This window comes from Podarcis cretensis, assembly GCF_951804945.1.
Source record: "Podarcis cretensis genome assembly, chromosome: 17".
Lineage (NCBI taxonomy): Eukaryota > Metazoa > Chordata > Lepidosauria > Squamata > Lacertidae > Podarcis > Podarcis cretensis.
This window is the reverse complement of record NC_137187.1, coordinates 40,239,811-40,267,521: the sequence shown is the minus strand read 5'-3', so window position 1 is coordinate 40,267,521 and position 27,711 is coordinate 40,239,811. Positions and strand designations below refer to the sequence as shown.

The 27,711-nt window shown below is 44.0% G+C and overlaps 1 protein-coding gene across 3 annotated transcripts in view; it reads left to right on the top strand.

The window, feature by feature from the left end:
* Nucleotides 1–27,711, top strand: part of ARHGAP4 (Rho GTPase activating protein 4) — a 46,815-nt gene that overhangs the window by 10,320 nt on the left and 8,784 nt on the right. For 2 of the 3 annotated variants that reach the window (XM_079958680.1, XM_079958681.1), the window contains exons 3-18: nucleotides 2,683–2,845; nucleotides 3,789–3,851; nucleotides 5,685–5,876; nucleotides 7,370–7,498; nucleotides 8,511–8,732; nucleotides 8,811–8,912; nucleotides 19,437–19,631; nucleotides 20,130–20,214; nucleotides 20,958–20,985; nucleotides 21,230–21,317; nucleotides 24,212–24,272; nucleotides 24,462–24,539; nucleotides 26,143–26,277; nucleotides 26,780–26,885; nucleotides 26,990–27,220; nucleotides 27,411–27,487. In XM_079958680.1, the coding sequence (XP_079814806.1) occupies nucleotides 2,683–2,845; nucleotides 3,789–3,851; nucleotides 5,685–5,876; nucleotides 7,370–7,498; nucleotides 8,511–8,732; nucleotides 8,811–8,912; nucleotides 19,437–19,631; nucleotides 20,130–20,214; nucleotides 20,958–20,985; nucleotides 21,230–21,317; nucleotides 24,212–24,272; nucleotides 24,462–24,539; nucleotides 26,143–26,277; nucleotides 26,780–26,885; nucleotides 26,990–27,220; nucleotides 27,411–27,487 (1,955 nt within the window). Of the gene's footprint in view, nucleotides 1–2,682; nucleotides 2,846–3,788; nucleotides 3,852–5,214; nucleotides 5,438–5,684; nucleotides 5,877–7,369; nucleotides 7,499–8,510; nucleotides 8,733–8,810; nucleotides 8,913–19,436; nucleotides 19,632–20,129; nucleotides 20,215–20,957; nucleotides 20,986–21,229; nucleotides 21,318–24,211; nucleotides 24,273–24,461; nucleotides 24,540–26,142; nucleotides 26,278–26,779; nucleotides 26,886–26,989; nucleotides 27,221–27,410; nucleotides 27,488–27,711 lie in introns of those variants that run through there. The other variant, XM_079958682.1, reaches the window with a different exon arrangement.

Genomic DNA, 27,711 nt, shown 5'->3' with positions numbered 1-27,711 from the left:
ACATCCCTTCCAACTGGTTTGGGATTTTCCTCTTTCTAGAAGACCTCTAGCCTTCTTACTGAATGGAGACCCAAGTAGAGTGTTCCCTCATACCTTTTCTTCTCCTGTCCCCAATTCAGCTTCCTAGTTTTTCTCTTGTCTGTACACTCCACTCATTGTCTTTCGATCTTCCTTCTCTGGATATAGATGTTTTCCTTAGAGTGGATCTTACACACACAGTTCAGGAGCTAAACTCCTAACCAGCTGGATGCCAAGAACGGCATCTCTCCATTCTCTGCTGGGACTCTGCCCCGCCCCCCAGCTAGCTGTACCTGCAGCCAACCAGAGAGAGGCTCCAGACAGCATTTTGGTGGAATTTTGAGGCATTGCATCACTAAACTCTGGTCTGGCTGAGTTTCCCGTCACATCATCATATGAAACACCGTTTCTGTTCCACTGCAGTTCAGTTTCTGCAAAAACCTACAATATTCTTCTCACTGCAGAATTAACTGACATAATTAATTACATAAATTACACAAATTATGTAAATTACATTGTTGTTATATTATTCTACCCCGTTTGTTACAATGCAAAAGAAATGCAGTGCAAATTGGGGGGGCGGATAATGTAATCAGTTACAAATCATTTGCACACTGAAGGCAACAACAGCATTTCTGTTTTTGTTGGAATTCCCTGACATCCTTATTTTTTATATAGCCATATTTACAACAAAGAACCAAAAGATCACATTCATCATGATACTTCCAGGTTACCCCATTACTGTGCTGATGCATAATTGGTCCCATGCCACCACAGCAACATCATCCCCACCCTTTGAGAAAGAACTCGGATCCTGCATAGTTAACAAGCAGCTCTTGCAGAGCAGATGGCCAAATCTTTTCACTCTGATGAGGCAACAGAAAGTGGAACAGGAACTCAGCGTTTGGCATTCTGTGAAAAGTTATACTTGTTAACTTCACATGGTATATGGTAGGAGTGGGACGAATTACACTATAAACATATATTAGTTTTACACTTGTTAGCCCACTATGGCTGCCACCAGTGAATCCTGGAAGTTGTAGTTTAGGAAGGGCGCTGATAATTCTGTTACTGATTTGCAAGTGCCCTGGATTTTGGGACTGACAGCCAAACCAGTTTTTAGCCTGTGGTGTAGGTATGTCTGAGGAGCAGCTGTCACCAGTGAATTGTGTGACATTGTGTGTGCCTCTCCTTATCAGACTTGGAACTTGAACTACAAGTTCATAAGGCACAGCAAAGCTGTAGGACACATGGCTGGCCATAAACTGCAGTTCCAACAATTGACACATGACCTGTGCTTTCTTTTTGAAGAGCAGGGCAGGCTTGACTTGAGACTAGCCAAGCAAGGGGCATTCCTTTGAGTAGGCTGAGCACAGTGTGTCTGTTCACACTGGCACAGTCACCTCTGCATCTTCAGAAACAGCTCACTGTCAGAGCTATCCCCAGGTGCCTCCCCTAAGGAGGAAGTCTCTCGTCTTTATTGACAGTGAGTGGTGCCAGAGACAGGGCCAAAGCCTTGCAAGGTAATGCTTGGGGTATCTGATGGCACTGGGGAGGGCTGTTGTTCTGGCAATACACTTGGTTCTTCCCTCAGGTCTACACCACTGGGACCCTCTTCAGGGTCCATGTCCTCCTGTGAGTTTTGACCATGGCCCCCTGGCCTGTTGGGCTCCTTCCAGGATCAGAGACCTCCAGCTTCCCAAGCTCCTTCTACACTTCCTCCTCATTGACCAGTCCATCAGGATGTTTGCATGAAGCTCAAGAGTGAAATGTGTGCTCGGGGGTGAATCAAGTAGTGATCAGTGGTGACAAAATGAATAGTGATAATCCATTAAAAATATTATTGGAAATACCCTGCTAGGACAAAAGGAGACCATTATGTAACTTACAGTTTACAGAGTGTCATCACTGCACATGAAAGCAGCTATTTATTTAAAACATTTGTATCCAATAAGGCTTTCATAAATATTTTTAAAGCAAAAGACCATGCAAAGACAATCAAAGGGTGGATGGGCCTGTCAATCTGGGAGGGTAGCCCATCTAGGAGAAGGAAAACGCTGATCATAAACCTCTACTGCCTTGCAGGATATCTTTGGGAGAAGAAAAGGCTAAGGAGTAAACCCTACACAGATCTGGAGTAGAGGCCCCAAGATGGTTGGATGGTGCCTTGTACACCTCCTTCCGGCAACTCCTGCAGCCAAGCTTCTGCCAAATGTATTGCTCTGCTTTCCTTTGGACGATGTCAGCAAGGCCGAGAGGGGAGTCTTGACATCTGGTCAGTTCAGGACCTCCATGCACACTGCCCAGGCTTGTGCCCTGGGGAGGTCACTTTGGTGCTGCTAACACAGTGGTTTGATTTCACCCCTGGAGGCACACTCCATTGTATCTTGAGGCAGACGGATGCCAACAAGTGAAAAAGGAGACATAAGTAAAAGATAGGTCACTGCCCTGGAGAGTTTACAACAGGGCTGGGAGAGCATCATCTACATCCCTGAAGGGTCACACAAGTTCCCCATCCCTGGCTTACAGTTCAAATTTAGATAGTGGTGGAACAAAACAAAATAAAAAGAATCAGAGGCTTAGGAGAGACCAGGAGAAGGCACAATAGAGGTGGGTAGTTCACCTAGTCAAAGATTAAAAAGCATCTCTGCTTTTTCCCTGCAGGAAGGACCAAAATCTCCCATCCCCTCTGAATTGTTGGTATACAATTCTCAACCAGACGCGGCAGGCAAGCCGGGATCACGGAGCACTGAGTGAAATCTACACAGGCCACTTGGCACTGCGGTTGGTGCACATCAGTGAAGACGTTGGGAGGCTGGCCCGGAAGGTAGGTAGTCTGGATGACAGAAGGGCAGGTTCCTGATAAGGAAAGAAAAAATGAGCTGTATCCCAGGATGCCAGGCCTAAAATAATGTGCCATGTGGTGGCAGCTGCTGGGAATTTAGCCCCTGCTGAAGCCACACTTTGTCCTCAGCCAGCTATTTTGTTTGCTTTAAAACAGAAATGTCTTACAAGAAAGCCTCTCTGTGGGTCTTCAGCATCTATGCCACTACATGCTCCCCAATTACTTCCAGGTTAATTTCAGAAGTGGTTGGGAACCATTTTGTTTGCTAGGCGACTGTGGCAAACACCTCCCTTATTCAGCCCTTAAGCTGGGAAAACAGCAGCTGAGGATCTCAAACATGGATGTAGAAGCAAAGAGCCAATAAAAAGGGGGGGGGGTGCAGGGTGTACTTATGGAGGAAGGGGCGTAGTGTCACGGTTGCCCACCATACCTTCTGGGCCTAGTATGTTGTTTGTATTTAGGCTCTTCTCAAGTTGAGTGTGTGTGTAAACTCTGACTACTGGACAATCACTTGAGTTTGGATATCACTGTCACATAGTGGAAACTATGGTTTACCATTGATCTTATCTGGACCTGCACCTTAAAAATATGCACCAAGGTAGCCCATGCACTCAGCAATGAAAAGCTGAATTCTGTAATTTTGGTCAATTATGGTAATATATACACTGAGGTCCTGCCCTTTGACTGTGGGATTGCCTGCTTAGAAAGATTCACACAGCTGATATTTATTAAGCCTTAGTCACACAACTGCAAACTTATTTCACAGCTATAAGGATTAGAAATTTGTTTTTATTAAACATAAAATCTGAGATTCTCAGCATGCTGCAGTCCCAAATTCCATGTTTTTTCCTGTGCTTGTCCAGAATCTCAAGACACACATAGAATACATTGTGTTGACATGCTCACCTTTATATTCCCTGATCAGAGCAAAGAGATGGAGCAGCAGATGCAGGACGAGCTACTGAAGGCAATTTCAGAGTTGCAGATGGTGAGTGTCGAGCAAGATCTCCCACCGGTGACCACTACCCTTCTGGGCTCTTGCAGTACAGGACCAGTGATGGCGGTTCTTGCAGCAAAGGGCCTAGAAAGACTTTTGTTTGTGGTTGTCTTTGTATTTGCTAGAAGTGCATTTGAGTTTGGAGGGCAAAATCCCCATCTCTCTTCTAGGAATATTTGGTGGATATTGCAGTTTTTTTAAAGCAGTGAAATGAAATCTGCCTTGTGTTGATGTTGTTGAGGCCAGGCTGTGACCACGGATAGCTTTATCCAAATCTGGAGGGGGGATGTGCATGCTCAGACCCAGGGTCCCCAAGATCAGGACTGTTCCTAATAGAATATTTATCAGTATGAGGAGTTTTGATTGGCCTACTACTATTATTTGGATGACAGTTTACTTCCATCTTGTTGATATATTTTGCCTTTTAAATTTTCTGTTTTCTCTCCTGACGTTTTGAACTACTTAGAGTTTGGTTTGCTATGGAAAATCAGCGTACAAATAAGTTAACGATGCTGATGCTCCACTGACCAGGCTTCAAAGCCCGAGTGAGCGCACTCTCACAGGTAGCTCAACAGGGGCACTCCTAGCCTGCAGACTATAATGGGCTTCCTGATACAAACCACGTCACGTGGCTTTGAAAATGGTCAGGCTCATGGTCTTTTGTACTTGGGTGAGAATGCAGCGCCACCCTCATTACCATTTCAACAATATGGTGTGGTTACATGAGTGTTGCAGGCAACTATTATATTATTTATGACTATTTATATAATAGTCATTAGGGACAAGCATTATTGTCCGGCAGAGAGGTCTTTCCTAGTGTAGCCTTATGAGGCTTTGCCCTCGGGTGGGAAAAATATTGCGCCCGGGAAAGGGAGATGGGAGTCAACAGACACTCAAGGAATAGTTTCGGAGAAAAAGCTTTTATTTCTACCATCCATGAACTGGTAGAAGGAGCAAGTGTGATAGTTCACAAAAACATGCACGGGTTCACAGTCATTTGCACAGAGTATATATTCCCCTTCCAGTTCCCTCCCCTTTCTCCTCCCTCAGGAGTCCTGCCCATGAGTTCCTCTGAGCATGAACAGAAAGCTGTCTATTCATTAGCTTTTTGAAGCCTTCTCGTAACGGTTTTGCCCTTGCCACAGCATCTTGTGAGAAAAGCAGAGAAGAGCAGAGAAAAGCTGTTTTGGATTTTTAGAAGACAAAAGGAATTTTGGACAGTTTTGAGGCCTGGTTGGGGGGGGTGACTTCGGGCCTAGGTGGGGTCACCTGTCCTCACCTCCTTCACTAGCATAGCTGTCAACTTTCCCCCCTTTTTAAGGGAAATTCCCTTATTCCGAATAGGATTCCTCGCAAGAAAAGGGAAAAGTTGACAGCTATGCTTTCCTAGTCCTGCTCCCAAGATCCTTTCACCTGGGGCTGTCGGGGATTTATCGCTGAGCCCTGAGAGCGCAAGGCCTAGGCTCTGCCACGGAGCTCAGGCTCCTTCCCATGAACAGTCCGGCTCCTCCACGGCGGCAGCCACCTCAGGCCACGGATTTTTCAGTGCCGCTAACATTGCGCAAGAAGGCAGTGTGGTAGGCAGGTGACATTGAATGCAGCTAAACAAGGCCACTTGGGGATATATAGTGAGGACCCCCTCGGCCCCTGGTCTGCGTCTGCTCCAAAGACGCTTGGCCCTGGGTCTGTGGCTGCCCAGGGGGCTGGGATGCAGTTTGGGGTCTGCTTTGCGTGGCAAGACCTGGGGCTCCTGGCTGGACATTCCTGCTGAGCCTCGGCCAGCTGTGAGTCCGTCTGCTTTTGATGTCCACTGTGTCCCTGCAGGCCATGAAGTCTTATCAGACGTACCGCATTGACTGCCTGAACGCAGAGGCGAAGCTGCGTGAGGCTGAGCGGCAAGAGGAGAAGCGTGGTGGCGGGAGGCACTCTGACCCTGGGGGGTCCCCCGGTGGGGCAGGGCTGGATAAGGCCCCCCGCCGCACCTCCCTCAAGAAAGTGGAGCGGCTGCTGGAAAAGGTAGGGGAGGGGGCCTCATGGAGGTGGGTGCCTTTCTCTAAATATTCCAGAAGGTTCTTGGGGTAACAGCTGGCTTTTAATAATGAGGGCTACAGATCCATGCACACTTACTTTAGAGTAAGCCCATTAATGTTACGGAAGTTAATAAATGTGCATAGGATTGCTCATGCAGGCCAGTCTGTTTATTAAATAGTTTAACTTCATTGTCTGCCTTTTAAACAGATTGAAAATCTAATCTAATGTGTCCTTTTGAGATATTGAGGGACTGTTAGGGACACCCGTTCCCTCACCTTCCCTTTGTCAACAGAGGTTTAGATCCCAGTGCTTCTCCTATTTTCCACTGTCACCAATCCACTCTGAAATTTCCTGGTAGCTCGTGGTGGAGAAGACTTTGGTGTCAGATGATGCCAGAGACAGGACGAGCTTTAAATTACTGTAAGACTACTGGCACATTAAAAGGGGTTTTTATGTTTTTATTATTTTTATTTGAAAGCCACCTTGAGTCCTGCCAGGGGAAAAGGCAGGGTATAAAATAAATAAATAAATTTAAATAATAATAATAAAGATCTATAGCACTGTCACAAGTAACTTACATCTCATGCAATGGTTGGTCCTAGGTGTCCACATGTAAAAGCAAAAGTGTGTAAAGCCAGGAACCCCTGGAACCGGCCCCATCCTTCCTCTCCAGCTCTTTCAAGGTGCCTCAGAAGAGCAGGGGGTGGATGGTAGCTGATCTTCATTCTGTTTCACAGGCACAGCAGAAAGTGTGGAGCAAGTCTTCACCCCTTGCGGACTCCTGCTCATTAGTCCTCATGTCAGTCAGTGAGCTCCAGGCCACAGGCCACTTCTCCGCGGGGGCTGGCTGATTTAGCTGCTTCGGCCCCATGCTTGCTCTGCGACCTCATGCTCCTTGGCACAGACTGGCTGAGGCCATCTCCCAAAGCTGTTTTTATACCAAAGCTAACCCATATCTTAAAAGGATAATAACATGGGTTACATACTCTGCAACTAAACACAGTTCTTGTAATACACTTAGATAACTTAGATGTCAGTGCAACTCTGAACCTTTGTAGAAGCAGTGATGGCCACCCTCTTGAATGGCTTTAGAAGAAGATGAGATAAATGAGTGGCTCTTTACCATGAATCTGTATCTCCTTGTCCTTCCCCTCCATGGTTAGCAGACTTATAGTACAAGTCCTACTGTGTTCAGTGAGGATTACTATTAGGTAACATGCAGCAGCCATTGGGGAAGATTATGTGATATTAGGATGTTGGGAGGAGAGGATCTTAAAGGGGTTAATTTGAAGCAGGAGGTGGTTAACTGTCTCTTGCATCCTCCCCACCTTGTCTACCTAAACAAATAAAGATAGTGTAAAGCTACTTTTTCTCTAGCTCAACAGTTTGTCAAGCTATTGCTATAGGAATGGAGATTGGACTTGATGGCTCTGGAGGGCCTTTCCAACTCTACAATTCTATGTTTCTAACCCCTGCAGAGACAGTCCAAGTTCGTGGAGAGCAAGCTGAAATGTGCCAAGGCCCGGAATGACTACTTGTTGAGTCTGCACGCTGCCAATGCTGCCATCAGCAACTATTATGTGCGCGATGTTGCTGACCTGCTAGACGTGAGTCCGTCCTCCACCCAAGCTGGTGCAAGAACCATAACATTTGGCAGTACAAAAATCAGTGCCACACATTTTGTTGGGCTGTTTCTGTGCTGTGACAATTTTCACTCTTTTCGTCCCTAAGGGGATGTCCACATAACAACTGCATATTGGTTTTATACCAACTATCATGGTCAAATCATGGGAACTGTAGTTTGGTGAGAACGTTGAGAGTTCTGTTAGTGCTGCCCAGCTACTGTCATGGAACTACAGTTCCCAGGATTCCTGGAAGGGTGGAGGGAGAAAGGAGTATGACTGTCAAGCTAGTTCAAGAGTCGCCAGTGTCTTTGCCATGCCTCCCCTTTGAATACTTGGCGGGTGTGCTTGAAAAGGCCGTGTCTTTAGCAGGTGATATGCTACCTTAGCAAGTAATTTTCATTCATTTGAAAACACCAAGTTTCTAGCTCTCTGTTTATAATTCTAGCCCCAGTTTCTAGTTCTACAGAGAGGGGGGACCTCTGAAAATATACGGGCAGTTTTTGCTGTCAGGTTAGAAACATAAACTGGGGGAGTAGGCTTGTAAAAGGGTACGACTTCTCTGTTCATCTCAGCTTCCTCTACTGTTATAGGATTCCTAGCCTTCAGAACATGAGAAAGAAAAAAGCTAGACCAAAAAGATTCCAGATCCTGTCCTGCAAATCAGGCATAATGCATAACTTGCACTGTGTTATCAATGGCATTGTGTGTTATGTTACATATATTATCAGACTCTGTTTTCTGATAGAGACGTTTTGGTTGTAAACAGCTGCATAGCACAGAGAAATTCAACAGGGGCAGCTTTCCTTCATCATGGAGCTATCAGGACAGGTAAAGCTGTGCCTGCTGTATGTTGCAGTCCTTCCTGCATTAGGCAGCTATTTAAGGCACAGGAACATCTTTCAGAAACAGAGTTGACCAACCCATTCGACAATTCACTTTAGGGATGAGTGCAAATGTGGTTTTAAGGGTGTCTCTTTTGTCTCATGCTTCCCAGTGTTTTGACCTTGGCTTCCACCTTTCCCTGGGCAAAGTGCTGAGGACTTACCTAGCAGCAGAGTCCCGGGCCCAAGCCGCTTGGCAGCAGGGCCTGTGCACCATTGAAGGAGCCATTGATGCCCTGGACCCACTAGGGGACAAGTCCAGGTTGATGGAGGCCAACCCTGCAGCTTACTGTCCTCCCCTGTGCTTCGACTACCAGCCTCATGAGGGCGATGAGGTAAGGGGCTGCTCATTCCTGGCTCCCTATAGAACATACCCTTTTGTCTGGTACTTATTCTCTCCTTGCCATCTTCAGGTGTCTGAGGTCCGGGCCGAGGGTCCCCTGAGAAATGAACTAGTTTCCCGCTTCCAGCATCTCCAGTCCCGTCTCAATGCCATCACCCTGGAGACAGATGAGGTGAGTGTCAGCAGAGAACAAAGTCAAGCCCCCTCCCCTCTCCTCTGATTTGCTTGAGCCCAGAAATTTCCAAATGGTAGCCATGGGTTCTGGTGACGACGAACTGGGATTAATATTGTGCAAGACATAGGCCTAGTGTCTTCAGACTGTAGGCTGGGGTTCAGCTGACTGCTCCTCCACACAAAGACAAAACATTAAATCATGGCTTCACATTTTAAAGAAAACACATTTAGGCTGAATTCCTTGCTGGGGAGTAGCAGTCTCAGACAGAGTGGCAGAGCCGCCACCACAACCCTGCTGCTCACTCAGGCAGCAGTAGTGATCTGGAAACACTCTGCATGTCTTCAGAAGCATTAAGGACAAACCACAGGGCTGAGTACTAGCTCAAACTAAGTGCAAATGAGCACATAACCATAAGCAGTGGGCCTGCAACTTACACCCACTTTACACCTACTACCACAACCTTTTGCAAGTGGTGGAGAAATAAATGAATTAATGGAGGGGGGGGGACTTGATATACCTCTGTCTCCATTTATTTATTTCCCTACCACCTGCTGTGCACCCAGTGGGTTTTCCTTGTTTGCCAGGCTCTGGGAAGGTCAAGTCAAGTCATTTTATTACGGTCAATGACCCGTATCAAGATAAAAACACCAATTACAAAATTTTAAAGCTCAGCTAGATAAAACTAGATGAAACAATATAAAATCACATATACATTTTTAAAAAGCAGTTCTGCATGGTCATTTACCTGTCAGAAAGGAAACTCTGGGCTCATATTTGCGAAGGCATCGCAAGGGCTCTGGGAATATCCCCGGGTTTCCTTTCTGTAAGGTATGTTAAGTTTCCCTCTGCCTTACGGGGGGAGGAGGGGGCAATTTTGGGGGTTCCTGATTTTGCATGATTTTGCCTTTGTGCGCGGACCCCCAGAACAGACCCTGGTGTGCCAAGTGTATTTGATTTTTTTTTATGCAATAGTGAAAGGTATCATTTTGTATTACACAGCTTTTCCTGCCTTTCATGTTGCTTTCTAGTGCTTTTCTAGTCCTGGGGCTGTTTCCTTTCTTTTTGGTGAGGTGAAGGAAGTGGCTTCAGGTCAACAGCTACAAATTTCACAGTTGGCGTTCCGTTTGGTTGAATGGATGAGAGCCAGGGATGCTTCATGATTTCGCCCTCAACAGCCATGCAATGCTTTGCTTCCCCCAAGCATGCTCCTCTTTTTTTATATAATTAATTTTTATTCAATTTCCAATATGCATTCCATCCATGTTTAACATCCACTTCTAACATATACATCTTTTAGACTTCCTTCAGCCTGTCTGACAATTTTCCATATTATCACAATTACTCACATTTCTTAAATTTATATTGTGCTTTAACAATCTTAATCTCATCATATCATTTAAGCAACATTTCTATCAATCATTTTCACAGAGCTTCTTGAAAGCCAACAAGCGTTAATTGCTCCTCACATACATTTTTGATATACTCTGTAAATTTATTCCAGTCCTCGGTGAATCTTTGATCGCGTTGGTTCCGAATTTTCCCTGTTAATTTATCCATTTCTGCGTATTCCATCAGTTTCATTCTCCATTCTTCCCTCGTTGGCATTTCTTCCTGTTTCCATTTCTGGGCCATCAAAATTCTAGCTGCTGTGACTGCATACCTAAATAACTTCACATCCTTCTTTTTAATTTCATTCCCTAATATTCCTAATAAAAATGCTTCTGGTTTCTTAACAAAAGTATATTTCAACATTTTCTTCATCTCATTATAAATCATTTCCCAGAAACCTTTTACTTTTTTACACTCCCACCACATGTGATAAAATGTTCCTTCTTTTTCCTGACATTTCCAACATTTATTACCGACTTTATACATCTTACCAAGTTTCACTGGTGTTACATACCATCTATACATCATTTTCATAACATTTTCTTTTATTGTAGTGCATGCAGTGAATTTCATTCCTTCTTTCCACAATTTTATCCACTCATCAAATTGTATATTATAACCAAAATCTTTGGCCCACTGAATCATAACTGATTTTACTTCTTCGTCCTTTGTATGCCACTCAAGTAATAATTTATACATTTTTGATAAAATTTTAACATCACTATTCAAGATTTCTTGATGAAACCTAGATTTCTTTTCCTGAAAACTTCTTTCTGACATCTCTTTTTTGAACACTGCATTCAACTGAAAATAGTGCAACCAATCATTCACATTTTCTTTAACTTCTTCATATGGTTTCAATTTCCATTTATTACCTTCTTTGATTATCAAATTCTCATATGTAATCCATCTCCCTGTCATATTGATCTTTTTCACACTCATTATCTCCAATGGTGATAGGCAATATGGAGTTTTAAACTCTAATAAATTTTTATACCTATTCCAGACTTCAATCAACGATCCTCTAAAGATGTAGTTACAGATAGGTAGCCGTGTTGGTCTGCCATAGTCAAAACAAAAAAAATTCCTTCCAGTAGCACCTTAAAGACCAACTAAGTTAGTTCTTGGTATGAGCTTTCGTGTGCATGCACACTTCTTCAGATACACTGAAACAGAAGTTTCCAGACCCTTCTATATAGTGAGAAGGTGGGGAGGGGTATTACTCAGAAGGGTGGTGGGAATGGGTGATTGGCAGATAGCTGTGATGAGCCTGTTGACGACTCTTAACGACTGCAATAGGTCTTACAGGAAAAAGCAAGGGGTGAGAAGGTGAAAAATGGCTTTGTCATGTATAATGAGATAAGAATCCAAGGTCTTTGTTCAGACCAGGACTCTCCATGGTTTTAAGTTTGGTGATAAGTTGCAATTCAGCAGCTTCTCTTTCCAGTCTATTTCTGAAATTCCTTTGTAGTAAAACAGCTACTTTGAGATCTCTATACAAGATCTCAAAGTAGCTGTTTTACTACAAAGGAATTTCAGAAATAGACTGGAAAGAGAAGCTGCTGAATTGCAACTTATCACCAAACTTAAAACCATGGAGAGTCCTGGTCTGAACAAAGACCTTGGATTCTTATCTCATTATACATGACAAAGCCATTTTTCACCTTCTCACCCCTTGCTTTTTCCTGTAAGACCTATTGCAGTCGTTAAGAGTCGTCAACAGGCTCATCACAGCTATCTGCCAATCACCCATTCCCACCACCCTTCTGAGTAATACCCCTCCCCACCTTCTCACTATATAGAAGGGTCTGGAAACTTCTGTTTCAGTGTATCTGAAGAAGTGTGCATGCACACGAAAGCTCATACCAAGAACTAACTTAGTTGGTCTTTAAGGTGCTACTGGAAGGAATTTTTTTTGTTTCCTCTAAAGATGTGGTTTTCAAAACCTTTATGGTGTGAAAAGAATACTTTTCACACCATAAATACGCGTGCCAACCGAATCTATTATCATAACCTTCTAAATCCAACAATTCTGTGTTTTCTAACTTTATCCATTCTTTCACCCAGCAAAGACACGAAGCTTCATACTTTAAATCTGGCAGGGCAAAGCCTCCTATATCTTTTGCATCTGTTAATATCTTAAATTTTATTCTTGGCTTCTTGCCCTGCCAGATATATCTTGACGTTATTCTTTGCCATTCTTTAAATATTGTCACACCTTTAATTATTGGAATTGTTTGAAACAGAAACAACATTTTCGGTAGCACGCTCATCTTTATCGTTGCAATTCTTCTCCATAATGATAGTTTCATTCTTCCCCACACCTCTAGGTCACGTTTAATTTTATTCCATATTGGTACATAATTGTTTTGAAACAGGTCAATACTCCTGGGAGTTAACGTAATCCCTAAATACTTAACTTTCCTAACCACATTCATCTCTGTTTGTTGCTGTATTCTTTCTATTGTCTCTTGATCCATATTCTTAGCAATTATTTTAGTTTTTTTCCTATTTAACTTAAAGCCGGACACCAGACCAAAATGTTCTATCTCTTCTAACACCTCTTTGACACTCTGCATAGGATCTTCTATAGTTATAACCAAGTCATTGGCAAAGGCTTTAACCTTGTATTCATTACAACCAACTGTCACACCTTTTATTTTTTCATTATTTCTTAGTGTTCTTAGGAAGACTTCTAGGACCGAAATGAATAATAATGGAGATAAAGGACACCCTTGTCTTGTACCCTTAGTTATGGCAATATTTTCTGTTATAACATTGTTAACAATTAATTTTGCTCTCTGCTCTAATATATTGCCTTTATACCACTCAGAAAAGATTGACCCATATCCATATATTCCAAATTCTTTAACATAAATTCCCAATAAATATTATCAAAGGCCTTCTTGGCATCCACAAATATCAACATCGCTTGTTTATCCTTCCTGTTTGACAGATACTCTATTATATTGATTATATTTCTTATGTTATCTTTCATCTGCCTACCAGGAAGGAAACCTGTTTGATCCCTATGAATCATTTCCTTTAATACCTTTTTCATCCTATTTGCTAAAATATTTGCAAACATTTTATAGTCATTATTCAATAATGAAATTGGCCTGTAATTTTTAACCTGTGTTAAATCAGAGTCTTGTTTGGGAATAAACATTATATATGCTTCTTTCCAGGTCTCAGGTATTTCTCCTTCTTTCAATATGTTATTCATTACTTCTTTCAATGGTACAAGTAGAGTGTGTTTCATTTCTTTATAATATCTTGCACTGAATCCATCCGGTCCCGGCGACTTCCCACTCTTCAAATCCTTTATTGCCATTTGAATTTCTTCTTAATTCTATTGGTTCATTCAGTTTAATTTTATTACTCTTTGATATTTTTTGCACCTTTTTCTTCATTAAATACTCCTCCATTGTCTTTATGTTGAGTTTCTCTTTTCTTTTATATAAAAGGTAAAGGTAAAGGTACCCCTGCCCGTACGGGCCAGTCTTGACAGACTCTGGGGTTGTGCGCCAATCTCACTTAAGAGGCCAGGGGCCAGCGCTGTCCGGAGACACTTCCGGGTCACGTGGCCAGCGTGACATCGCTGCTCTGGCCAGAGCCAGAGCTGCACACGGAAACGCCGTTTACCTTCCCGCTGGTAAGCGGTCCCTATTTATCTACTTGCACCCGGAGGTGCTTTCGAACTGCTAGGTTGGCAGGCGCTGGGACCGAGCAGCGGGAGCGCACCCCGCCGCAGGGATTCAAACCGCCGACCTTTCGATCGGCAAGCCCTAGGCGCTGAGGCTTTAACCCACAGTCCACAAAACCTTTCCTTATTCCTTTCGGATTCTCAATCTCTTGATCTTCTATTTTGATTTTATTAATTATGTTCTGTTCTTTCCTTTTTTTAATTTGCCAAGCTAGCCATTTCCCTGATTTATTTGCAAATTCAAAATTCTTTTGTTTCATTCTTCTTATATTCCATTCTACTTCTTTATTGATTATCATCGCAAATTGTGTCTGGAGCATTTTTATACTTTACTTGACCTTTTCATCCTTAGGTCTTATAGTTAATTTTTTTCATTCTCCATTATTTGTCTTAAAATTTCTTTTTTCCCTTTTTCTCTCATTCTATTTTTTATTGCATTTTGTTGAATGAAGAATCCTCTCATAACAGCTTTGCTTGCATCCCAAACCATACTCATCTTTGTTCCTTTGTTAACATTATTTACAAAATAGTCCACTAAACATTTCTGAGCTCTGTCCACTATCTTCTGATCATCTAAAAGACTTTCATTTAGTCTCCACCAAAAAGATTTTTCTTCATTCCCTTTTAAAATAGCTTTAACCGCATTGTGATCTGATAGAACTTTAGGTTGAATCTCAGTCTTTATTATTCTTGTGGTTATTTCACTAGAAACCCATATCTGATCAGTTTGTGACATTGATTGATTTACCTCTGAATGAAAACCTCTGATGGTGTTTCCTGCTTGGCAGGGGGTTGGACTCGATGGCCCTTGTGGTCTCTTCCAACTCTATGATTCTATGATTCTATGAAAAGTAAATTGTTTTTCTAATGGGTGTCTCAGTCTCCATATATCCACCAAGTTACAATTTTCCACCATGTCAAAAAGGGTTTTTGGTAATTTCCCTTCCTTCGTTTTGCCTTTAGCCCGAAGTCTATCCATCTCCATTGATACCACACCATTCATATCACCCATTATTATTACTTTTTGATCCAAATGTTCAAATAATTTTTCCTCCAGACCTAAAAAAAATTCTGCTTTACTGCCATTCGGTGCATATACTCCAATAATTATCAGTTTTTCACCTTGCCAACTGACTTGGACTGCTATAATCCTGCCTTCTAGTGGTTAAGAGCGGTAGTCTCGTAATCTGGGGAACCGGGTTCGCGTCTCCACTCCTCCACTTGCAGCTGCTGGGTGACCTTGGGCCAGTCACACTTCTTTGAAGTCTCTCAGCCTCACTCACCTCACAGAGTATTTGTTGTGGGGGAGGAAGGGAAAGGAGAATGTTAGCCGCTTTGAGACTCCTTCGGGTAGTGGTAAAGCGGGATATCAAATCCAAACTACTACTACTCTTCTTCTTCTTCTTCTTCTTCTTCTTCTTCTTCTTCTTCATCCTTAAATAATTGTTGTGCCTCTAATTTGTTTTTTATGTACAATACCACCCCTCTCTTTTTGCTTTTATCCGATGAAATAAATTCATTTCCTAATTTTTTGTTAATTAAAATTTTCCTGTGCGTTTTTTTAACATGAGTCTCTTGTAAACAAATAATATCCAAATTCTTTTGTTTTAAATATTGTCCCACTTTATTCCCTTTTTAAATCATTCATTCCATTCACATTCCATGTCCATAATTTTAGTGCCATAGTGTCTGCCGATTAAATATTTTTTCGTCTTATATTTTTATTTCTCTTCCTCTTCTTGTTCTTTTTCAATTTCCTCTTCCTCTTCCCATTTTTCTCCTCTTCCTCTTCTTTTATCCTTTCTGCTTCGCTCCTCTTCCTCTTCCAACTCTACAGAGTCTCCTTCATCACCTCCTGCTCCTGCCACCTCTGCTTCTTATCAATTCCTAATTCATTAATACTTTAGATCCTTTAAACCAGCCTCAGCCTCAAACAAACAAACAAACAAACAAAAATCACTTCGAATAAATCAATTATTTCCAATTTCTAATTTCAATAAGAGAAAATCCCCCAAAAAACCTCAGTTTAAACCAGAATAGAAAGTTCATAAAAGTTATAAAATATACTCCTTCAAAATTATCAGATATACTCCTTGGATGCAGCAAGTGAGTCAAAACCCTTAAGTGCAATAAGTGTATCCAAACAATCTTCTTGCCACTTATATAGCTATATCCATAAATATGACCAGCTCAAAATTAATTAAAAAACCCTTCAATGCCTTCTTGCCACTCGATTAGCTATATCCCTGGAATTGGTTGCAAGTTTCGAAATAAAACAAAGAACGTTCCCCTTCTTAAATCCCTTTAAACAGTCTCCTGCAGAGATTGCATTATTTTAAATCCAATAATACAAATATAAAATGAAGGAAAGACCCAAAGTGCAGACTGGTGATTCAAACTGGTAGTCTTCAAGGAAAGGGGAAAAAAAGAAAACCATATACAGTGGTACCTCGCAAGACGAATGCCTCGAAAGACGAGAAACTCGCAAAACGAAAGAGTTTTTCGTTTTTGAGTTGCTTCGCAAGACGGATTTCCCTATGGGCTTGCTTCGCAAGACGAAAACGTCTTGCAAGTTTGTTTCCTTTGTCTTGCAAGTTTGTTTCCTTCTTCTTAAAACCGTGCATTCACTTCGAGGAGCAACTCATAGCAACTCATAGTGTGGTAGCTTATTTTGAGGTTTTTGAAGACTTTGGTGATTTTTGAAGCTTTTCCAAAGTCCGTGCTTCGCAAGACGAAAAAATCGCAAGACGAAAAAACTCGCGGAATGAATTATTATTATTATTATTTTTAAATGATATTTATTAAAATTTCCAATAAATCCAGAATAAAAAAAATAAAAATAAAAAATAAAAAAATAAAATTTACATTTAAAACCTTACTTTCATTAACATCTTTCCAGGACTCCCCCCCCTCCCCCTCTTGTATTCCATTTCCATTAGATTAGTTCCACAAATTCTTACCCCAAATTTTAAAACCTTATTATAATTATAATTAGCCCATTATTCAGATTTAATTTATCTTATATAACCATTTCTCTTTATATTTTTTGTACTTCCCTAAGATCGACCCCAGTTCCCTTCCACGAATTCCCCTTTTTTTTTGTCACACAAAGTAAAACAAAAGAAAATAAAAAGATATAATTTTACAGCCTTTGGGTTCCAAATCTCCCTCCCCCCTTTCCCGGTTTCAATCCCCAAAATCCATCCATCTGTCTACTGCTGGCCTGGAGACCCCACGTCCATGTCTAAATCTCTCTCGATTCCACTTTGCCGTCTTTTTGGTAGTCTTTAATTTCAGAAGGCCCAATCTTAGGGAAACTCTCAGAAAAGATCATTCTTCTTCCATCCAGACCTCTATATTTAAGAGTATAACTCAAATTCTGTTTCTTGATCCTTTTAAAGTCTGGATGTCCCAGAATTGATTTCGTCTTGCGAGGCGCCACTGTCAGAAAAAACCTCTTTCTTCCAAGTGGTGCTGTCCAAATGTGTCTTCCAAAATTAAATCCTCTGCAATTATATCCACAAGGGAAGGGAAAGCTCCTTCACTGGCGACAAAATGGCTACAAGAAGCTCCTTCACTGGTGACAAGATGGCACTTTGTATCTCCAACTTATAGCTCCAAAGAGTGGGGGGGGGGTTGTATTCCACATTAAAAAAAGAGGATTTTATAATCACAAAGTCCTTGAACATCCCAACAAATAAAAGCAAAAAAAGGTTGGTGTCCGCAGTCTTAAATTTCCTTTCTTATTACTTGAGCCAAAAGGCTCTATTTAATTTCCAAATCAATGCCTTAGGCATTTTATTGCGCAGTTTCTTTAAAAGTGAAAGTAATCCAACTCGCTGTCTCCCATTATTTCCCCGACACTCACAGCTGATTCTCCGACAGACTGTTTTCATATGCTTCTCAGCAAATCCTTTCCCCCTCTTAATTGTAACTTAGTTTTAATCTTTGTGAGAAGCCTTTCCAATAAAAACCATCTAGTATGTCCGTAAAACTTCCCGCTTGTCGGAGTGAATGGCAGTTTCTCGTGAGTGTGGGAGAAAGTGAGGAATGTCTGTGCAGGCCCCAGTGGACTTCAAGGGGTGGGGAGTCTTCTCCCTTGGTGACTTCACTTTCTGTTTTGCTTCCCCTCTGCTCTTGATTGCTCTGTGGCAGCAGAGATCAGTGGGTGTCCCTGGTCAGAGGAAGGAGCGCTAGGGGGAGGTTGTTACTCACCCATCTAGGCAAATACAAACAGCTGCAAGCTACACTCAGAATCACTGCTGTACAGGGTGCTTTGTGGGGCTTTGTGGAGTATTTAGGAAAATCCAAGCCCTTTGGTTTTTATTTTAGGAACACAGGAAGCTGCCTTATATCAAGTCAGTCCTCATCAGCCTCCAGTACGGAGGCTGTGGCTCTCCAGGGTTTCGGTCAGGGTCTTGCACAGCCCAGCCTGGAGACTCCATTGGGGACTGAACCTGGGCCATTCTGCATGCAAGTCAGATGCTCTGCCACTAAGCCTCCTCACCCCCAATATTTGAGATGAATCTTATTCAGATATAGAGCATATGAATGAACCATGTCCCACATTCCATAGTGGTCAGTGGGATTTGCTGAGAACTAAGCCCGCTGCTTTCTGCCTTCCGTCTGCTACAGCCCTGCTCCTTTTTAGCAGGAAGCAATGTACACATTTAATAAGCCTAGAGCTTAACCTGCACTGCACCACCCAAGACCCAGGGGATGTGTGTGTACACTAATATGTCACTTAAGACCTTACTAGGTAGGCATTATGGGGGCAAATGTTTGGTCCCATCTCCACATTTGCTGTGATAAAACAGGGCAGCGGGGAGGCACATACAGTAGTTAGCTAGCTTATAGTTTGCCAAATTTATGAATATATTATCACGACTAAAAGTCTCAGCAATTTAAAACAAGAAAGGAGAGGATTAGCAAATGGGATCCCTCCTATCAGATGTCAAAGAAATAAATAGCTATATGACATTTAGAAGACATCTGAAGGCAGCCCTGTTTAGGGAAGTTTTTAATGACTGATGTTTTAATGTATTTTTAATTTTTTGTTGGAAGCCGCCCAGAGTGGCTGGGGAAACCCAGCCAGATGGGCGGGGTAGTAATAATAATTTATTATTATTATTATTAATTATTGGAGTATAACCCTTCCTGATCCCACTGATTTGCCAGTGTCAGCTGCCCCCATGACTTACTTGGGTTTTGGTTCCTTCTTGTTGCTTTCTTCCTTTAAGAAAAGAATAGCTGGGGGTCATTTGCAGGAAACAATTATTGGGCAGGGGAAAGATAATCATTCACCTTCCATCCGCCTTCCCAGCTCCTTCATTAGTATTATAAGGGAAACATTCATTCCCTTTGTTAAGCGCCAGCAGTCCACTGTCAATGGCTCTCGGTGTAGAGTTTTCTGCTTCCTTCCACAGGTAAACAAGACTCTGAAGGCCACCCTGCAAAGCCTGGTCGACCTGTTGGCAGCAGAGGAGCCAGAAGCACTGGATGCCTTTCAGGGCTGTCAGTCGACGGAGTCGCTCAAGTCTACCGGCTCTGACGCTGGTGGGAAGCAGGCCTTGGCAAAGCGCCGGGCCAACCAGCAGGAGACGGAGAGCTTCTACATCATGGTACCCAGCCAAAGATTCTTAGAACCATGAACATTCAAAGCCGTTTTGATAGATGGTATCCAAAAGGTGAATCCCCATGGCCCCAAATGTGGGCCTGGCTGCTCATCAGCCTCTTGCAAGTCCCACCTACGCAGTCCAGACCACAACGTTTTGTGATGGAAAGTGGTGCATAAGTGAAAAGAGCAAGAGAGCCAAGCACAGGACCCCTTGCATTTGACATGGGAGCAGATACCTTTCCAGGCTGTGGTCATGCAGTGGATCCTGCTCTGGAGATCTCTCCCCGCCCCCACTTTTGATTAGGCCACTAGAACTTATGCCCCTGTTGGCCATGGCAAGGCTGTCCCAAGTGAGGTCCCTTTCTCTTCCGCTTGCCCCTGGAAGGCTTCTCTAGGTCTTCCCAGGGACAGAGCTGTAATCCCAGCGCCTCTTTCTGTCTTAGAGCCTGAGGTCTCCCTGCTATCTTCTCTGATAACAGACTTCTTGGTGTCTCTTGTGCAGAAATTCAAAGAATATCTCTCCGGACGAAGCATTCAAACCAAACTACAAGCAAAGCATGACCAGATGAAGGAGGCGATAGAGAAGGGTGAGAACATGGGGAGTAGATTGCCAGTCTGGGCTAGATGAGGCATGGGAATTCGGGATGGCTTGGAGTACAAAAATTACCTGTAGTTTATATCTGTTTAATTGCCAGCCTTTCTTGCAAATAAACCCAAGAGTCTGTGAAGTACTGAGGATCTGAGCTAAGAATCCTCCAGGCTCCCCGCAAAACTGTTGTCTCCAGGGTTTCTTATAGGAAAAGTGATTGCAGGTATTCCAGCGTCAGGGTGAAGACAGATGTCCCTTTTTAGAGTAGCTTTGTTCCCTCACCTCCACTCATTTCAAAGACACACACAGCACGTGCATCAAATTCTAACTGTCTGACCATCATACTTTAGGAAGGCTGCCTGTTTCTCTTACCCTTCTCAAACTCCTAGCAGCTGGCACATTTAAATTCAGCATTTTAAACTTATTTAGGATTTTGCATTGTTTTAGAACACTTTAAAAACTATTCCAAGAGGTGAAGGATTTGGCTTTTATAGCTGAAATGTACCCAGTCTTGCTTAAAAAAGCAGGAGAGGAAGAAGCCTCGTTTCATTGGCTAGCTCTTGTGTCAATCTGCAATTCCACTTTCTGAGAATGAGCAGGCTGTAAATGGCAAATGGAGGTGCTTCCATCACATGCTTGCTGATGAAGCTGTGTACATTTCTCTTCATCATAAATTTGAGCCACAGAGATCCAGGACTCCAGATGCTAACTTCCCTGTCTTCTATTTCCTTGCTCTCCCAGGTGCTGCTGTGGACCGAGAACTGGCCAGGTAAAAGGAAGCCGAAGGGGTCATGAAAATGGTGGATACTCACATGGCAGTGCTGGGGGTGGAGAGATGGGCACTCTGCGTGTTGCCCCTTCCCCTGTGCCCAGTGGGGCAGTGAAGGCTTCCACTGTGTATTCTGTGGTTGAGGAACCAAGCAGAACTATGGGAAGGAGTCCAGTTCCAGCTCTGGGGGAGTCTCTGACATCTTCCTCCCTCCCTCCCCACCCTACACAAAACTTGGTTCTAGGCCACAGTCCCAGCGCATCCGGCGTTCCCGCCAGCCCTCGTGCTACCACCACAAGCTCTTCGGGGGTGACCTGCAGGCCTTTTTGGAGGTACTGGCTGCTGCCCTGAGCTGCTATGCCCTCCTGCCCAGCTCCTTCTAGCCCCGCTTTCTTGCCCTCTGCCTAGTACAAGAACTCTCTGCCTCCCTGGCCCTGCTTTTGCCTCTGGCTCTTCCCAGTCGCACCCGCTGCTCCTGCTGCTTGTAATGCGCTTGCTGACTCTGTCTCTCCTGTCTGTGCTGCCCCAAGGAGAAGGAGGCTGCAGACACGGAAGCAGGTACATGACTGGGGTGGGCAGGCAGGGCAGATGGGACCAGCAATGTGACAGGCACGGAGAGGATGCTTCGCTAGTTTTTGTGAAGAGAGCTTGCACATATTTGTTGTGTGTAACTTGTGCACAAGTGTTTGTGGGAACATGAAGTGCTGCCTTTGCATGTGTGCATGCTTTGCACACTGAGGTGTGTGAAGCTGCATCCCTGTGGGTGCATGTTTGTGACACTCCTCCCTGCTTGTGTGTTTTGGACATGCTGCTTCCAATCTCCTTTTGTTGTTGTTCTTTGTTTGCCTGTAACAGGGAGCTCTCGGCCTGCACTTGTGATGAATAGCGACTGCATGTTGCAACCACATGTTACCCTGAGTGGATGGCCCCTTCCAATCCACTGACTGAAATGGAAGGAGGAGAGTGCGCTTCAGATTGCGGCGATGGGGAGAGCTTTAGTCGGGTGGGAAAGGCTGGCCAGGACGGTCAGGGACATTTTCCCAAGCCCTCAGAATGGCTTGGGGAAATTACCTAAGCTCCACCTCTGATTTCTGGTAGCTAAAGCCAAGTCCTTCCCACGGAGGTGAGCTTGAGAGAGCATGTACAATGTGCAACATGTGTGACATCGCACAGCATGAGGGCATCTCTTCACATAGATATTACCAGGAAGAGGGGAGCAAGACACACAGCGGGGGCAGCTCTGTGGCTCTTTGAACCCGTAGCCCCACCCATGCACACCTGCAAACAATATTTAATAATAATAATAATAATAATAATAATAATAATAATAATAATATATTATTTATACCCCAGCCACTCTGGGTGGCTTCCAACTGAATATTAAAAGCAATACAGCATCAGACATTAAAAACTTCCCTAAACAGGGCTGCCTTCAGTTGTCTTTTAAAAGTAAAATAGTTGTTTATTGCCTTGACATCTGCTGGGAGGGCGTTCCACAGGGAGGGCACCACAACAGAGAAAGCCCTCTGCCTGGTTCCTTGTAACCTCGCTTCTCGCAGGTAGGGAACCGCCAGAAGGCCCTCAGAGCTGGACCTCAGTGTCCGGGCTTGATGATGGGGGTGGAGACGCTCCTTCAGGTATACAGGACTGAATCTCACATGCAAAGAGCAGACAATAGTGTGTCAGCCCCATGACCTATTCTTGTGAAAAAATAAAAAAGGGCACCAACTTCCTATCCCTCATGGTGGTCCAGTATCTTGTTTGGAAACCCCCAAGTGGCCTGACAGGACTGAGGGAAGTTAATGTTTGACATCCTGTCATGCCATGGTTCATGCCCTGGTGCTCTCCAGATCACCCCTGCCTTAGAGGGAGAATTGCATTCACTCTGGCACCATCTAGTGGGATTTCTAGGCCATAACACGGTTCTTTGCTTCGTCAGTGCCAATAAGCTTGAGTTTGACATGACTGTAAAGACTCTTCCTCATAATTCAGAGGTCTCTCTCATTTGCAGCGCAGGGGAATGACATGTAAATGAGAGATTCCACTTATGTCTGCTTAGCATTTATTTTTTGCACATCTGTAAGATTCGCTTCTTCATTGTTGTAGGGTGCATAACAACAATAACAATAATAGGAGTGGGTATGTATTTATAACCTGGAGCTATATTATAATATTCTGGACAGGGTGGAGCCATTTTCCTAGGTGGGACATGGTCAGAGCTGTATATATACTGCTCTGAAAATAATAATAATTCTGCTATAAGTAGAACCAATTTATTTGGCCTGCAGAAGTCATGAAGGCACACAATTCATTCTGGTCTTGCTAACCGTGGGGAGGTGAGGAGCTGCATAAGGCACTGAAGACAAGTCCCAGCCACTAGGAATCTGATGGACTGATTTGCACTTAAATCCCATCCTTTTGTCAGGAAACTTAGGGTAGTGCACATGGTGGCTCTTTCCTCCGCTTTCCATTTTGCCTTCACAGCAACACTGTAAGGCAGCTTAGGTTGAGAGACAGCAACTGGCCCATGGCAGGGCAGGGGAGGGATTTGAACCCAGGTCTTCCCAGCAGTCTGATTCTACACTGCACTAGCTGGTAGTCTCTCTCTCTCTCTATATATATATATATACATAAGACAGAGAGAGAGAACCCTGTAGATCACCTGCTTGTGTCTTTGCATGTCTGGGAAACAGGTTTAGGGCTTGAACACTATGGAAATTAATAATAATAATAATAATAATAATAATAATAATAATAATAATAGAATAATACAATAGTAATAATCATATATGTGGCTTTTCCATTATTTCATTTCTTATCTCTTATCCTAGTAATCCTAACAGCAGCCCAGTAAAGGCTGCAATACTCTCCCCCTACTGAGGTTGTGAGGCTGAGACTGGAGAGTGGTTGGCCTAAGGCCAAGTAATGATTCCAAGGCGAAGATAAACTCTGAACTGGCAGTGTCCCTTCCACACTATACTGACCATGGGAGAAAATAAATGTAATTACTGTATTAATACGGTAAATAAGTATATTCACAATCAAGAGAGCTGGAAACTTTTTTTAAAAAAATGAAAGCTGGGATTATCAGGAAGCTGAATTCTGCCCCCAAAATTACACTCTATGCTTTTGATGGGCTCCTGTGGAAAGGGAGCATCCACACAGTCCTGGTTGTTCTGTGATGAAGCTGCTCTGTGACATTTTCCTTTCCTTTCCGTAACTCCAGAGCTCAGGCCAGGCTGTCCCCCTTGTCGTGGAGAGCTGCATCCGCTTCATCAATCTCCATGGTAAGCTGAGCCCCTCTCCCCTCCCAGCAAATGCTTCCCTTAGGGGATGTGGACCAGACTCACAGGTTTCAAAAGGATCTCCAACTTGTGCATAGCAGTGAGTGGATCCCAGCAGTAAGGGGAAATTTCCTTGCTGAAACATGCGACTGGATTCTTTCCCCCGACCTGTCTTCTTCTTCTTCTCCCCAGGGCTCCAGCATGAAGGTATTTTTCGAGTGCCAGGGTCCCAAGCACAGGTATCAGAGATCCGGAATGCCTTTGAGAAAGGTGAGTGAGGCATCATCATCATCATCATCATCAACATCATCATCATCTCCTTTGTATACTGCCCTTCACCTGAAGATTGCAGGGTGGTTCACAATAAAAACAAAATACAAAATGAGCATGCAAAATGCGTAATAAAACAAAGACAAAGACAAACCAATAACCCCATGTCCCCAATCACATTTAAAAAGCTGCAGAATGCTAATCAGCCAAACACCTGGCGGAAGAGAAATGCTTTGGCCTGGTGCCTAAAGGTATGTAAGGAAGGCACCAGGCGAGCCTCCCTGGGGAGAGCCTTGTGCAAGTGGGGAGCCACCGTGAAAGGCGATGAGGTGTGCAGCGGAGAGAGAGGAGTAGAGGGCAAATTTGATGAGCCTTAGAGTTTGCCAGAAGGAGGGGAAAGGGCAGTGGTGGGGGTCACAGTTTCCCATGGGGCACAAAATAATGAGCAAAGGATGTACATCAGCCAGGAGTCAGGAGAGAAAGGACTTGGAAGGATGTTGCGCCAAGGGAGGAAGGCGTAGCTGATGTGCAGGTGAAGAGCAAAGTCAGTGTGCTGGCTCTGGAAGGAGCTTGGGCGTTTAACCTGAGCCATGGAGCATGTGCAAGGAGGCCTTTTCTTCACTGTCTAGTTCTTGATTTATTTTGTTTTCAGTATTTATATGATGCCCAATAGCTAAGGTTCTCTGGGTGGCTAATAGTAAAAGTTCACACCATAGCTTTCCTGCAGATAAATGGGATTATTAGTGGGAGGTGATTCTAGGCTAAAGGGAATGCAAGACGTTACCTCATTGCAAGTCCGACTGTTGGTCCATCTAGCCCCCTCTTGTCAGCATTGACTGGCAGGGGCTCTCCAGGGATTCGAACAGCCTGGGGTCTTTCCCAACCCTGCTTGAAAATTCCAGCAGTTGAGCTTGTGTGTATGTGCCTATGAAGCCGGGGTTCTACCCACTGATCCATCGCCCTTCCCCTAGGACGACTTCCTCTGCAGGCGCTTCCTCTGAAAGACACCCACCTCTCTCTCCAAATCAGTCACTCTGCTTTGACACAATTATGTATTGCTTCTATAGCATTCTCTTTTTAAATATCATACCCCAAAGGAATCTCAATACAATTTCCATGCACAATTCTTTCCTCCTTTATGCTCACAACAGCCCTTTGAGGTAGGTTAGTGGGAGAGGCTAGTTTGTCCAAGTTCATCCAGGAAGTTTCATGGCTGAGGAGGAGGGTTTGTGAATACACTCTCCTGCGTCCAAATGCTTTTGCTCCTGCAACACAGCGGTTCAAAGATGACCAGTAAACAGATTTATATCCTGCTCTTCAAGAGAAAAAAATTGTACTCACAAAATTATGTCATGACATAATAAAATATAAATTAGAGTCATTTAAAACTTCAAAATATTACTTTAAAAAGTGCAAATGTAACAATAATTCAGAACAGCCTAAACATACAAAACTAGACCATAGCAATGTTTCTGGAACTCACTGTACCATCAACCACTGAAGGCCAAAGTAAAAAGATGGGAGAAAGATCTTTGGGTTCATGAGAGACCATGTGATAAGGTTAAGAAAGGGATTGCTGTAATGACTGCTCCCTCTTCACCAGGCGAGGACCCACTGAGAGATGGCTACATGCACCATGACTTGGATTCAGTAGCTGGAGTGCTGAAACTGTATTTTCGGGGATTGGAGAAGCCACTCTTTCCTAGTGACATTGTCCCTGAGCTGCTGGCAACAGCCCGTAAGTTTGTGCGCAGATGTGCAGACCCCTGTTTCATTATTCTTGTTTGTTTGTTGATATATAGTGCCTGTAGTAACTAGCGTGCATAGGATTGACATTATGGCACACACTTACTCGATCCTAGTACAGCTTGTAGTCCCCAATGTTGACAGTGCTGTGCAGAAGTGACAAACGGAAGTGAGGGGAAAGAGGAGCAGCTTTTGAGCTGCTGAGACTCTCAGCTGGGCAGAATGGAAAAGCCTCTAGGTCTCAGCTGCTGGAACAATGGCATGACTTAATCATGGAAACATTTCAGATACTTCCGAAGGTTAAAGCACAAATAATACACCAAGAAGCAAGAGGAGGCAGACCAAGAACTGGAGACTTCAGCTGTGTGTTTGTTTGCTCAGCAAGCTTACAAATCCCGACTCAAGTGCGGGACCTCATGGCCTCTTTCTTTGTGTGTGTGTTTACGTGAATCCAAGTCCAATACATGCTGCCCCCTCTGATGGTCTCTTCTCAGAACTCGAATCTTCGGCTGAGCGTATCTCCCACCTCCGGGCTCTCCTTTCCCAGCTCCCACCTGCTGTGTTGGTGGTCCTGCGGTACCTCTTTGCTTTCCTCAACCAGTGAGTATGCAGGTGCTGGGTGGCCAGATGGAGACGGCGAGAGAGAGTGCTCCCTGGGGCTAGGAGGCCCCTCCCCTGTAACACACACCTTCTTCCTCCCTCAGCTTGTCTCACTATAGCGATGAGAACATGATGGATCCCCACAACCTAGCTGTGTGCTTTGGCCCTACCTTGGTGACTGTCCCTGCAGGCCAGGATGCTGTGTCGGTGCAGCCCCACATCAACGAGGTGGTGAAGTGCCTGATCGTGCATCACGAGGCCATCTTCCCTGGGACCAGCCAACTGCCCGGCCCCCAGTATGAGAAGGTCATGGCCCTGGCTGAGGAGGAGTACTGGTATGAAGGGGCGATGGGGAGAGGGTGGGTGCTGTGAGCAAAGGAGCAGTGAGGGGTTGTGTGTGTGTGTGTGAAATTTGCATGTGGTTCAGCACAGCTGGTAATGCTCATTCCTCCGTCCCACTGGAAAGACCCCTGCAAGGAAATGGTAACTGTCACACTCTCTTATTTCCCTCCTTCTTGCTGACAGTGATGTGTTGCCACTGGAGGCCACAGCAGAGGAGCCTGAGACGGAGGGGACCCCCGAAACACCAGCTAGCGAAGATGGTGAGTGGTGGGGAGTTATGTGCAGCTGGGGTTACCATATGCCCCAGATTGCAGCCCAGGTGGTAGGACCAAATCTGCCCATCATCCCAGTTACTGAAGGCAGCGCTACTGGAAGGACTTGGCCTGGGTCACAAATGCACCCACAGAGAGTACCGATACATATAGTGACCAGCCCGTCTCCAGGTTGTCACAGTAATATTAGGTGAGCACCCCTACAGTATACA